The sequence below is a fragment of the Hydractinia symbiolongicarpus genome, chromosome 9 (assembly GCF_029227915.1).
Source record: "Hydractinia symbiolongicarpus strain clone_291-10 chromosome 9, HSymV2.1, whole genome shotgun sequence".
Lineage (NCBI taxonomy): Eukaryota > Metazoa > Cnidaria > Hydrozoa > Anthoathecata > Hydractiniidae > Hydractinia > Hydractinia symbiolongicarpus.
In genome coordinates this window covers 16,278,830-16,292,353 of record NC_079883.1, presented here as the reverse complement: position 1 = coordinate 16,292,353, position 13,524 = coordinate 16,278,830, and the positions used below count along the sequence as shown (strand labels likewise).

The 13,524-nt window shown below is 33.5% G+C and overlaps 1 protein-coding gene across 9 annotated transcripts in view; it reads right to left on the bottom strand.

Moving 5' to 3' along the window:
• LOC130656129 (neurogenic locus notch homolog protein 1-like) overlaps positions 1–13,524 on the bottom strand; it is a 44,215-nt gene that overhangs the window by 16,624 nt on the left and 14,067 nt on the right. For 7 of the 9 annotated variants that reach the window (XR_008984847.1, XM_057458951.1, XM_057458946.1 and 4 more), the window contains exons 13-24: positions 12,073–12,472; positions 8,157–8,408; positions 7,679–7,837; positions 6,973–7,089; positions 5,031–5,147; positions 4,660–4,776; positions 3,968–4,081; positions 3,369–3,396; positions 3,041–3,126; positions 2,616–2,732; positions 2,179–2,298; positions 1,266–1,364 (exon numbers count right to left, since the gene is read on the bottom strand). Coding sequence is in view for 6 of the 9 variants with exons in the window: in XM_057458951.1 (XP_057314934.1) it covers positions 1,266–1,364; positions 2,179–2,298; positions 2,616–2,732; positions 3,041–3,126; positions 3,369–3,396; positions 3,968–4,081; positions 4,660–4,776; positions 5,031–5,147; positions 6,973–7,089; positions 7,679–7,837; positions 8,157–8,408; positions 12,073–12,472 (1,726 nt within the window). In the remaining 3 variants the exon portion in view is untranslated. Of the gene's footprint in view, positions 1–1,265; positions 1,365–2,053; positions 2,299–2,615; positions 2,749–3,040; positions 3,127–3,368; positions 3,397–3,967; positions 4,082–4,659; positions 4,777–5,030; positions 5,148–6,972; positions 7,090–7,678; positions 7,838–8,156; positions 8,409–12,072; positions 12,473–13,524 lie in introns of those variants that run through there. The other 2 variants (XR_008984849.1, XR_008984850.1) reach the window with 2 other exon arrangements.

Sequence of the window (13,524 nt, the reverse complement as noted above, 5' to 3'; positions counted from 1 at the left end):
GATCTTTTTTAAAATAGCTTTTGTATCATCTTCATACTCTGATCCAAGTGGAAAATTATCTAAAAATTTTAACATTGTCTTTCCAATCGCTTTAAATAAATGCCTTTTACAAAATAATTTCATTGAACCGCGTTAATTTCATGACCGAACTGCGGTGCGGCACGGCTGCTGAATAAAATTTTATGATAAGTGCTGATTTTAAAGACCAGACTGATTGGCTTGTTTGCTTGCGCCATCAACTACAGCTATAAACCATACATCATTTTGTTTACATTTTTGTGAGTGCTGAATTATTTATAATTGAGTATTTTCACGCATTTGTCAAACGGGTGGCTAAATTAAAGAACAATAGGATATATTTCTTTTTATTGTGATGGTCACGGGGTCATGTACACAAAGTTGAAGATCAAAATGGCAAAAATGTTAAACAACATGTAAAGAATATATTTTTATTATTTTGTACTACTTAACTTGCCAATATATTGGCGAGTAAAGATAAAGAAAGTAAAAAACCAAGGAAGAAAGATGATTAATTGCATGTTCGATTTGTTATTGAAGGTTTCCGGTCTGTATATTTATTCAAATTTGGCGCCATCTCATGATAACAAACTTTATCGTTCGAAGTTGGTAGTATGTTGTGGAAAAGGGACTCAAAACATAAAATAATATTGTTGTTGGTTATGACAGATATTTCTTTAGTTCAAAGAAGTTTAAACGAAGGTTATAAAAAGCTGTTACTACTATAGTACGTAAAATATTCATGATTATCTCAAGTAAAAGATGTCATTTTTGATGTTTACTAAAAAGTACATTTAAAACCTACTTATTTTCACCTCATACAGCCATGGAATTTCTATAAAAATGTTGTTAAAAAGATATATAGGTAGTTAGTCGTGAAATATAGTTTTTTATTTGGTATTATAGTAGTTATCTTAGCAGATTTTAGGATTTAGAAATCCATATATATTTTTCTGTCGCTTAAAATTCATTTTCTGGCTGCCACAAAATAGTTTCTTGTTAGCCTTTCCTTTAATTTGATTCGCGTTAATTTCTTGACTCTTGGTAATTTCATGGAATAAGGTAGTCTTAAGCACTTACAGTTAAAAAACTGCAATAGCCATTAGAAGTTTGTCACACTTTCTAGCCCGGTAAAAATAAGTCCAAAGTGAGATCATCGAAAATACGCGTCCTCAAAGTATTAGCCTGATTCATACAAAATAAGTACACAAAATAAACAAAAAGGGGCACAAAAGTCAAAATAATACCGGTGGTTCCATTATCACATTCACAATATCGTAATTTACTTTTCGAAATCACGCATGCGCCCTTCTCACATCCGCAGGGGTCTGGTTTTGACATATTGCCTTAAAGAAAAAATAACACATGTTATATTAGATAGATGAAAACTAATTAACATTACACTTTTCGACGTTTCGCGGCCATTTTCAAGTACAAAGTCATATAACAATTACAAAATGTTTATATATACAATTAACGAGTAAGTAAACTCCAACCCCAAATCTAATACGGTAAGGCTATACGACATTTGAAAGTGAGAGCTTGCATACATATGGGTGTTTCTGCCTTGACTGGGAAAACTGTCAAAGCTCGAAATCATAGTGCAGTTTTGGAGCATGTAATTTTCTATATAAATAGAGGACAAGTCCTTTCTCAATAAAAATAATGCGTCCATGCCATTATTTCTGTTTTTAGATAATTGACTTCCCCCTTATGATAAGTTTATGATCGTACGATATTATTGTATATATAAACATATTGTAATTGTTATATGATTTGTGTACTTGAAAATGACCGTCAAACGGCCGAAACGTACTAGTTACTTTTCATCTATATTATAACGCCACACACTCAATAATTTTTCAATGTTATATTACATGTTAGATCAAGGATTTAAGTTATAGAATTTCAGAAAATTGTTACGAGTGGTGGCTTCCAAAGATCGTACAGTTAATGTCATTTGAAACTGCATTGTATATATTAGATGACAATATCTGAAATATTGCAAAAAAGTAATGGATATTGCCACACTCACAGTCTTCTAGATACAAACCAAGAAAAACAAAAACTTCCTGACAGCTACATCAACAATGGTAGATTCAAGATCGTCCCGTCTTAAAAGTAGGATTTTTTTGTTAAAACCGTAAATACAGAACTCACGTAACTCGCAAAATTCACCAGTCCATCTACCGAAGCACTCACAATCGTACCCAGTCTTTGTTAAATAACAGTGCACTGAATGACCCGGTGTACAATTCGAGCTGAAACAATTGTCTATGGCTAAAAGATAACGTGCACGAAATTGGTAAGCAAATATACCATCATGGATGCCTTGTTTGAGTTTGTGGAGCATAATTTTTTTTGCGAGGAAATTAACAGTCACGTGCCAAAAATTAAAGTGTGAAAATCTACCATGTTTCTTAAGTCTTCTCTAATTCAATGAAACGATTTTTTTAAAACAAAAGTTCAAAAAAAAATTTCAAGTAAAACGAACTGAGTAAAAATTATTGCATGAGAAATTAAGTTCGAAGGACAAAATTTTACACGAATGTGTAACAGTAATCATTGCATGAGCTTCATATTTGTTTATAACTTACCTTTCTCACATTTCTCCCCAGTCCTTCCTAATTCACAGGGGCATTGGTAACTACCGTTAGTGTTGACACAAACTCTCCACCTTCCGCATACGTCGCTTTGTTCACATTCATTGATGTCTGATAGGAAAATTAGCTACAATACACACATAATGCTCTTATATTTACTGACACAGTTAAAATCCCTATGTTGGAATTTTCGTCAGCCCTTGAGAAAATCGCCGTGTAAATTAGATGATGACGATAAAATAATGGGACAAAAAATACTTAAAAAATCATTATAATGGAAGGAAAATATTAGCTGTGGTTCGCAGCAGCAACAACAACAATGACGACAACAACAACGACAACACCGACCACGTCAACAACAACGACGACGAAAACAATGACGACGACAACAAATACAACAGAACAACAGATTATAGTACCGTCACAATAGGGCTTTTGAAAACCGTTGGATGAACAGTTACATTCAAAAGTCTGATGTTTGTCGATGCAGTGATGTCCATTTTTACTAAACAAGTTTAAAATAAATTAAATTTAAAACAAATAGGGATAGTGAAAATCACATTTTTCCTACAGTCTTCTTTTTCCCTTACCATTTTTAACATTATACGCCAATGAAAAATCGACAAAAGTGAGAGTTTCTTACAAGATTTTGTGAAGACGACACACGTTTAATCAAGCTACAATAACCCGCTTCTAAAAATTTTCAAAATATTTGAGAAATGTTTCCTAAAAACTATAAAAACATACCATACAACGTCTTTACAATCATTGATACCTAAACTCACAACAAAATAATTTGTTAAAAGACATGCGACACGCCCTACTGAGCATACCACAGAGAACCTGAAACATATGAAAGCAATGTTCGCATTCCTGCAAATATATCAATAGTTGTTGTTGACATAAAATAATTTTTTTAAATTCTACTTTATTCTCTTTTAATTGATTTTATACTAACTTAATACCTCTGATTGTGCTTAATACTTACATAGGGTTAATAATCGTTTCCCTGATTTTCCCTTCTATCGCACGTTTCTTGAGAATTAGGACTGAGAAGTTGCCTGTCACTTATTTGCTTATTTAGTACAATTCTAAAACATTCTTTTTACATTTTATTTAAACAGTTGTTTCTTCCCACCTTTCCTTTCTTGCAACCGCTTCGAGATTTTGAGCCACTTACAATAACGTGAAATTCAAAACTGTTTAGTTTTCGACAAAAATTGGCATAGGTAACAAAAAGCATCTTGTCAAAATTAAAATCCGGGTTTTAGACCAAAAGGCAAAAATTGGTGAACAAATCCTGTTTTTAAAATCGGCACATAAAAGAATGAAATAAGCGAAATTACCTTTTTCACAATGTCGTCCTGTCATGCCAGTAGGACACATACAAGTATAGTTGCCAACTGTGTTTAGACAGTTGCCACCATTGCAAATCCCGTCAGCGAGGCATTCATTAATATCTAAAAAAATTGAAAACATGAAATTACATAGAAATGAAAATAGAAATATAAACGTTTGTAAATGAGAAAAAATAAATAACTGAGAAAACACATTTGTTAAAAGTAAAACTTCCTGTGAAAAACCCTTACGAAGTCCGAACGTTTTATCATGCATCTAAGTCAACTAAGAAATTCAATATAAGGTCGTCATTGTCATCTGGTCGATCATTTTTCTTTTCTTTTTTCTTCCTTATTCTTTTCCAATGAGAGTAAAGACGAAATAGCTTTCACATTTGCTGTGAAAGTAAAAAATTAACGCTTACTTTTCACACGCTTTCCGCCCTTTTTATTATTAGTTATAAAATTATTCCCACTTAAAATACTTTGTTTGTGGAAATATTTTATACATGATCCATCACTCTCGTTTTCTGTCCAACATACCGAAATCAATTTTACCGATGATCAGCGGGTAATTTGCTTATTCTTACCAAATGCTCTAATACACATGAAATGGAAGGACAGCTAAACTCAAATCTCGTGTAGCTTGCATAAAATGGATTATAGCTGATACAAACAAGACCTGCAAGTAACCTACAGACCTGTGTCACAGCGATGGCCTGTAAAGCCAGCGGAGCAATTGCAATAAAAGCCATCTGGAACGTCGTAACATTCTCCGTTTCCGTTACAAGTATTATTGTTTTCACACCAAGAAGTGGCTAGATCAGAAACAGGAAAAAACAATTAAAACATTCGTATAAAAAGCTTTAATACCTTAGATTTCCGAGAACAAATACTTAAGTAAAACAACATTGATAAAAATATACTCGTACCAAGAGAGTCTGTTTAAAAATATTTTTGTTAGCATTCTTGATGTTAAAAAACTTTTCTGATATGTCAGTGTTGCTTACAAATATCCTAGTTGATTAAATCGTGGCCAAACTTACCAAGAAAAAAAAAATAAAACACTCACAAGAACAGCAATCAATTCCTTTCATACCAGCAGTACATTGACATGTGTAACTATTTACACCATCGATACATTTTGAATTATTACAACAATCATTATATACAGCACACTCGTCAATATCTAAATAATGTAAAATATCTATTTAATTGAGAAGTTTTTATATGGAACATCTTGCACTAAACAGTAAAATAATGGTACTAGGATTAACTGGCTATCAAATTATAGTAAACATTATCGCGCGCAATCTGTGAGGAGGGCGAAGATATCATTTTATTATTTCAAATGTTAGAAAACGAAAAATAGGTACAGTTTAAAAAGTATCTTCGGCAAGGTTTAATACAATAAATTCTTTGTAATTCGGCTTTTCACAACTCAAACTGTTTTTTAATCTTATTCGCAGCATTCCCTCTTAAGCGAATTTAGGATTTTGAATCACATGAGCTTTGACATTTAACTTAATGATGTTTAAACAGACTATTGCATCATTGTAAAGTTTCTTTTTTTCAGAAAAAAGATAGTTATGCTCCTCTCCTCACTCTGTTTAAGGTTGGTGGCAGATGAAAAAAGTTTAATATATTTTTCGGTTCTTACATATTTTGAATAAAAGAAGAAAGCGTCGTGCGTTTTAACAATCACGTTCAGACACTAAAAAAATTTTTTGGTTTATGAAACTTAATCTTTAAACTGTTTCTTTATTTGTTTTAATGTTTGCTAAAAACGTTTGGCTCTTCAGAGCTTCTTCTGTGGATAATTAATACACGTTCATTCAGAGAATATAAAGGAAAAAGTCACCACATACTACTCTATTGTAATCAAAGAAACCAGTTAAAAAAGGCCAATTTATCATATACAGTCTTGCCTTTTTTTGCTTACACAACAAACGCACACCCATGTACAAAAACTACTATACAAAAACTACTATAACTACAGATACTAATAAGACGCATAATACGCGGTGAAAGTGCTGCCGTTTTTAGGTGGGTTTGGCATTTTTTAAAAAAAAAGGAATTCGTCATAAAAAATCCATAAAGAACCTAACGAAACATAAAATACGAAAAAAAAATATGAAACTGCTTTCCCCAGCAAAGGTTGTGGATTGATCGTTTCCTTCAAACAAGATAAGTCGTCATAGCAAAGTCTATCTTCACACCTATAAATTTTCGGTGATTTTTCCTATTCCATCACGCAATGCAACAGCTCTTTCAAATTTCAAACGTCAACAATGAACATGGGCGTGCATGCACAGGGGCAGAAAATATAGATAACAGACCACCGTAATCAAGGAAATACAGGTAAACAAAAAAAACGTAAGCTAAAATGCTTGCAACTTATCCGTAAAAAAGTGTCTAAATCAACAAATTAAGGTAATTAGCCAATGATTTTCAATGTAGACCTGCTTTCTTTGCAACAACAACAACAACGATTATACAGCCACGAATCAAGGAAGCGAATTTCATTGGGCTGTCTAACCCTTTTGTCAAAAAATTGTCAACGACAAACACCTGAAAACAGTTTTAAACACTCGAGTATACCACGATTGAAAAAAAGCATAAATCCCCATTACTCCAATTTTTCTGAATTTTGGTAGAAAAGGTCAACTTTAGGTCTAACTTTAGAGTCGTGAAGAATATGCTGTATTTCAACACTAACCCTCCTTTCTCTGTTCTTCTATTATGAAATACTTGTCGATAAGGACTGTGGAAAACTTAGGCAGGAGAACACTGGAAAAAAGAACCATCTCTTGAATTTTGATGACGTCTGCAAAGTCCTGTCAATACAAAAAATGTTTACCCGTTGCCTCTATTGTGTAGAGCTTGACACAGTCTTTGTATAATATATAAAAAGCGCAGCGGAATCTAATTCCTGCTGACCTTTTCGGCACATATAGGTTAAATCAAATTCCTTTAGTTTAGTTTCAGTACCACCACCAGGAAAGCTCACTTACTGTTCTCACAGTTTGTTCCGTTGAAGCCTTCATCACACACACAATGGTAACCAGGAGAGTCCAGATTTTCGTAACATTTTCCATTAACACAGGGTTTTGTTTCGCATTCGTCGATATCTGGGAACAGAAAACAAACATGGTTCGAATGAAATAGCACCTGTTACAAACTAATGTATGTTTATTTTATTTTTTTATTTATAAAGCAATTAAGCCATTAATATTGTCCCTGTGAATGCTTCTTATTACAAAATGATTTGTTGTCAACCTCATTAAAAATCAATTAAAAGTTTTGAATAAAATACTTTCACAGAAAATTGTAGAAAATACAATCAACTTTGCTGGTCATCGACGGACACAGATTTCGTATTAAGAAGAGATTCTTGTGATTAAAACAACTTCCGATGTGAAGAGGCATTAAAATATAAAAAGTCCCTCAGTAAAAAAAAAATCCAAATTTTTGATGACTTTTTGAATTGTCATGACATATGACAACCCAGTTCGAGTTATCGGAAGTATGGGTATTGGACTAACAAAACACGAAACATAATAGTTACTGTGAAACTATGGGGAAAATGAAATATTTTTAAAAAGATTTTCGCAAGAGAACCGACCACGTTTTCCTGTAAAAGCAAATTTTAACATAAAATACACAACAACAACAACCAAAAAATAACCAGTTTAAAACATCACAATGTCAGCGTCTTACCTGTTAGGCAATAGCTTCCAGAGAATCCTTCATTACATTCGCAACTTCTTGAAGCAACACCGTCGATACATCTCCCATTCTTGCCACAAATTCCAAACGAAGTAATTTGATGTCCCTCGGGAATATTCCCAACAAGGCGGGGATCACAATCATCAATGTCTAAAAAGTCGAGAGGATGAGTATATAAATGAAGGAGCTACAGTCGCATCATCGAAGATCAAACAAAACGGGAGCACTCGTAAATGTTTCATAATCACTCAAAAGAAAAGGTAAAATGGCTAGAGTTAAAGTTCTTTTTCTTGAAAATTAATTCAAGGGCTTGGACCTCAAAAAAGGTGTTTAAACTTTCCGACTAACACAACGATTTTTTATATCTAAAAAATATAAAAAAACAACATTGTCCACGATTTTTCCTGTTTGGATGAATTTTATAATTAAAACTATAAAAACAAGGTACTTTTTTATTATCTCAACCTACCTATTTCACATAACACTCCTTGAAAGCCAGTTTTGCAACGACATTCAAAATTAGCTACCTTATCCACACACAAACTTGTGCCAGTCAAATTGCAATTGCTTGCAGCACAGTCATCAATGTTGGTGGAACAGTTTCTACCTGTATAACCTTTTGCGCAGATGCATATAAATCCGTCCAATCCATTGTCGCATATGGCGGAGTTCTGACAATCATTCTGCGCACAATAATCTATCCTTTGTTCACAAAACTTTCCTAAAAGTACGAATTAAAAAAAATGTGATATTGAATAGAAGTTAGAATACCTTTTCTATTTTGTTTAGAGGTGAGGGGAGTTGGACTTTGTACTATTAAATCACGCCCTGAAGGAGATTGATTTATTAAAACGGGCTTCTGCGGTCATAGTAAGATCGTTTTTGCACCCTGGTGTTAGACGTGGCAGTCGAGAGAAGTAAGACCCGATACTTTAAATTATAACCAGCCCCTGATATTCCATAAGAGTCCACACTAGAAACCCCGGTATCGATACCAGAAAGCCTGAATTTCTTATACTTTTTTAACGAAGAAAAAAAACGGAGTTTCATTTTGTTTACACTAATACGTCAATTTCATTTATTGTATACGAAGATATCTCAAAAGCTCTTGAGGCGGGACGAGAATTCATGTAGAGTGCCGTTCAGGCATGGTCTTGACCTAGCCCCTTGTTTATACCTTGCTTAAGGAAACTTTCCCACTGACACAAGGCACGCAGCTAAATCACCGTGGTGATAAGGAGCACTTTGTACTGAAAATCCTGTAGTTTGATTTGATCACTGAAACTTATCTGGCAAGAACTATTTTTTTCTTACAGCTAGCCAGCTATATCTAGCTACCTTTTTCCGGTAGCTTTGTGTGCTAGCTCTGCTAGCACAAATCTAGGCCAGCTACATAGAGCAAGATAGCTACCAGAAAATTGCAACGTTTTATGGTTTGCTAATTGAACTCAACTCTAGGATTGTAGCTGGGAGTGTTCAAAATTTTAGTTTATTATACTTTTTTGGTTATCATCATAACAACACAGACTGACAGTTTGCCACAACCTAAAAACCAGAAATCTCACAATGCAGGCATCAGATCCCCCCAAGACAAGGAGATTGAAGTTTTCTTGACTCTCCCGACAAAGTTTGTTCGCCCGTTTGTCCGTTTAGCTAAAATCGGCACCCTTGTCATAACACACGCGGTACGTTGTTTTGCTGGTTGTATAAATTAGAATTAGTTATTGTAACCTATGCTGACTGCGCATTTCCAATACGAAAAGTAGAACACATTTATGACAGCGGAATTTTGTTCCAAAGGGTATACCATAGCAAAAAATGATAAAAGAAAAAAACTGCCTCAATCACTGGATCTCAGGCTTGTAGTTTAAGCCTAACTGACTAATTTTTAAGGGAAATATAGATAGCTATACAGTCAAGGATGAAAACTGTTAGCCGTTCCAACTCTATTTTTAACAAGGATCTCCTGTCATTTCACACAAATGGTGTTGAAAATATTTGGATGCTGACAGAGAGGACGTGGTCTAATGAATCTTCACATCAAATTGTGGGCTTCCACGTTAAGACAGCTGTTTTCTCTGACTAATATATCCGACTAGTGGATAAAGCCCGTGGAATTGGAAAAAAAGCGTCATTAAAATTTTGATGACGTCAGCAAAACGTCCACAAGCATAAAAATTAGAAACTTCTTTTCACGTTGACTCTTGTGTAGACCTTGAAACGTTAATCAAAATATGTATAGAATTATGTACTTTTTTGCTGACCTGCCAAAGTACAAAAAAAATTTCGCAAAATTCTTTTTTCAAAATTTGTATACCTGTTTTCTTCATCGTATAGATCTTGTAACTCTGATCAAGAAAATGTATAGGATGATGTGCGTTGGACGAACGTTTAAGGGGATATTGAGGTTCAAATGTTTTTGATGACGTCATCAACCCGTTCATTCCGAAACGGATTCGGGACCCTGGTTTGGGAAACTTACCCAAATTTATTCCAGGTGGTCTATAGTTACCCACGCAGTGAAAAATGACTTACGTCACCACCTCCAAGTCACACGAAGACACACGGAAGCCTGGTATTATTATAAGAGAAGATAATTAGACGGCATGATAAGCTTCTTGATTTTATACAACAAAGTCGACAACATCTAATTTATGCCTTTCCTTCATCAAGTATTCCCTTTTTGCTTTTTTTTAAAAAAATGGCTAAAAACTTTGCAAGTAAAGAAGTAAGGTGTTAACGGCTCATTACATAATTTTTTTAATACTTATAAGCCTATTTATGCTCATATATGGGAAACTTTTTTAAGCATATACGAAGCATATTGCCCAGCCTTGGTGAATCCTTCTGATGTGTGTTTTTTATAGGTATTAAAATTAGACAGTCTTGCAAGGCTTAATTAATCTTAATACATTGTCTGGCTGCTAAAAACAGGACTACTTTTTCCTATCCATTAGCTCGGAAGGCAACGTTAAAGTTTTTAATTAGTTTTTTTGATAGGCACAACGTAAGCATACTCTAAGCCTGATTGTGTTTTTCACACAAGCATATTCCAGCCTACTTTGTGATTTTACTTGTTGATAAAAAATGCAGGTTTCACTAATGCTGAATACAAACTACATTAAAAAAACTTTCTTTTTTTAAATATATATTTTTTCTTTTCAGAACATCAACGATCAGCGTTTTTAAAAATACCTGAGCAAAGGAGAAAGTTTCCCATGCTTCAAAACTGGAATATTCAGATGTTGAAATTTTAATTGCTATTTGATCTGCTTGGTTCATTGTACTTATTAAGAAATTTATTATTTGAATCATCAATTTTACAACAAGATTTATAACATGGAATTTCCAGAATTTTTAAGATCAATTTCAAGGACATTCAGTTGCTACTTTTAAGCATAATAATAGTATATGTAAACTAGTCGTTAGCCCGTGGAAAATCCACGGGTTCGCCCGTCTTTTTTATACCGCATTGCGTGCTTCTCGCTATTGCGCAGCTAAGCTACCATTTTGCGTGACAGACAGACAAACAGACAGACGTATACGGGCATTATAATATAGATGTATAACTGCATTTAATTTTATTTATATGCATTGTATGTAATTTTAAAAAGTAGCTATCTTTGGCTTAAAAATACAGCGTATTTACTACGAAAAAGACTTAAACTTTGAAATTTTAGGATTGTGTCCCACATTTCCTGGTTTTTAAATTCTACCTGGGGTAAATTGCCGACCTTTCAGGGTATTGGAAAACCTGGGTTGTCTAGGTTTTTCCGGAAGAAACTTTTGCGGTTTTTGTACGATTTGAAAAATATTATTCCCGCAAAATATTTCCATTGGAAATGATCTATGAGAATTTCGTTGCTATAAGACAATCTATAAAAAACTAGTTGGAAGGTAATCTCGTATTATACAAAGACTGGTGTGACCTGTTAATAAACATGAAATGCTAAATTATCAGGGTACAAATAAACAATGGAAGATATCTTCTTTCTATCAACCGCAAAAGTTTTCTCCTAAAAAAGTTATTTCTTTTCACATTCGCATCAGCGACTTTTAGCATGTCGTGATATCACGAATTGTTCTATAGGCTTTGAATTTGTACTGTTTGGAAATTTGTGATAAGCATGAGAAGAGGTGTGGACCGTAGGATCTGATAAATATGAATCATGTATGTAAAAAAATATTAAAAAAAATGATTAATGCATTAGGTCAACAGAGCACAAAAAAACAGTCACGAAGTACTATTTTGTCACAGCTCTTTTTTTTTTGCGGAGATATTATAAGACTCATCAAGCCAACTCCAAGTACAACGTGAAGAGAAAAATTTTTTGTGTATTTATTTCTTAACTTTCAATTAACAGAACAGAATATTTCAACATTACCTTTGTATCCTTGAGAGCAATTACATGTAAAATTAGCAACACCATCAACACAACTCGCTCCATTCAAACAAGGAGATGTAGTACAAAACCCAGTGCTTCCTTTGGCGCACGGTATAATGCAATCATCTATATTAAAATCACAATTCTTTCGTGTCCATCCCCTTTTGCACAAACACGAATAATCATTTACTGCATCCACACAAGTTGCATCATTTTCACACGGGTTGTTGTCACAGTCATTTATGTCGATTTGACAGTTTCTTCCAGTGAATCCTGCTTTACATGAGCAGTTGTACGAATTAACACCATCGTGGCAAGTGCCATTATGGCAGATATTTGGTAAACAGTCATTGATGTTTAGTTCACAATTTCTACCAGTGTATCCAATAGGACAAGAACACTAAACAAAACATTGGAAAAACAACTTTTTTAGATTTCTTGGTAAGTCAAAACACTGACAGTTAAAAAAATTATGAGTTCATTAGTTAAATATCCGCGTCTGAACAGATTTTATGCTTTACCGGAATGCACAGAGAAATAATGCAAGCTATCCTTTTTGATGACTAGGAATTGGTTAAGTGAGAAGTAATTGCATAAAATAAAATTTAATTATATCACCTCGTCTGTTACATTGAAAACCACTTAGTATTGTATTATTTAAATTTGTACTTCGTTACTAGGAACTAGGATATAAGTCACATGGAGAAATCCACTTAGTAGACAAAATGTTTGAGAAAATAATTGATATATTCAGAATTGATAATTCAGAAATTTGTTAAACTATCGCCTTCATTGTAAAGAGCTTGCAATGCTCATCAATGCAACATATTTACACATTTTGATAATACTATTAACATAAAATAAAGATAAAATTCTGTAAAGGCCCGATAAACGGAATAATCTTTTTATAAAAATATTATTTCGCGGAATATTGTTGAAAAAAAATACACGCATAAAATTTTAGGTCAATAATTATTCAATTCATAAGTTGATTTAATATTTTTGCATACATACATAGACGATACAATATAAAGAACAATCTTAATTTAATTTATTCGACAACAATATTTTGTGCTCCTTAATCTTTTCAAGCAGTTTCATTCTTTTACATGAAAAAAAATGTTAAAAAAGAACTGCATGGGTATAAGATTGGCTCCATCACTGAAATGAAAGGGGAGCATGTAATACAATTCTTTGCCATGTGGCTTGATACGATAATACCAAATTATCATGCAATAATTTTTAGTCGCGTTACTCTTTACTACTATTTAGGAGCTGTTTATATGATAAACAACCTTTACGAGGCTGTTTATATGGAAGCCGAGCCAAGTGCTATTTTCGAAGGAATTTAAAATTTCGTTTATATAGAGAGGCGAGCTGGCCCGCTTGCCAAGATCTCGCCTATTTTACCTGAGGCAAGCGGGCTGGATAAAACTCAATATAAATAGTAAC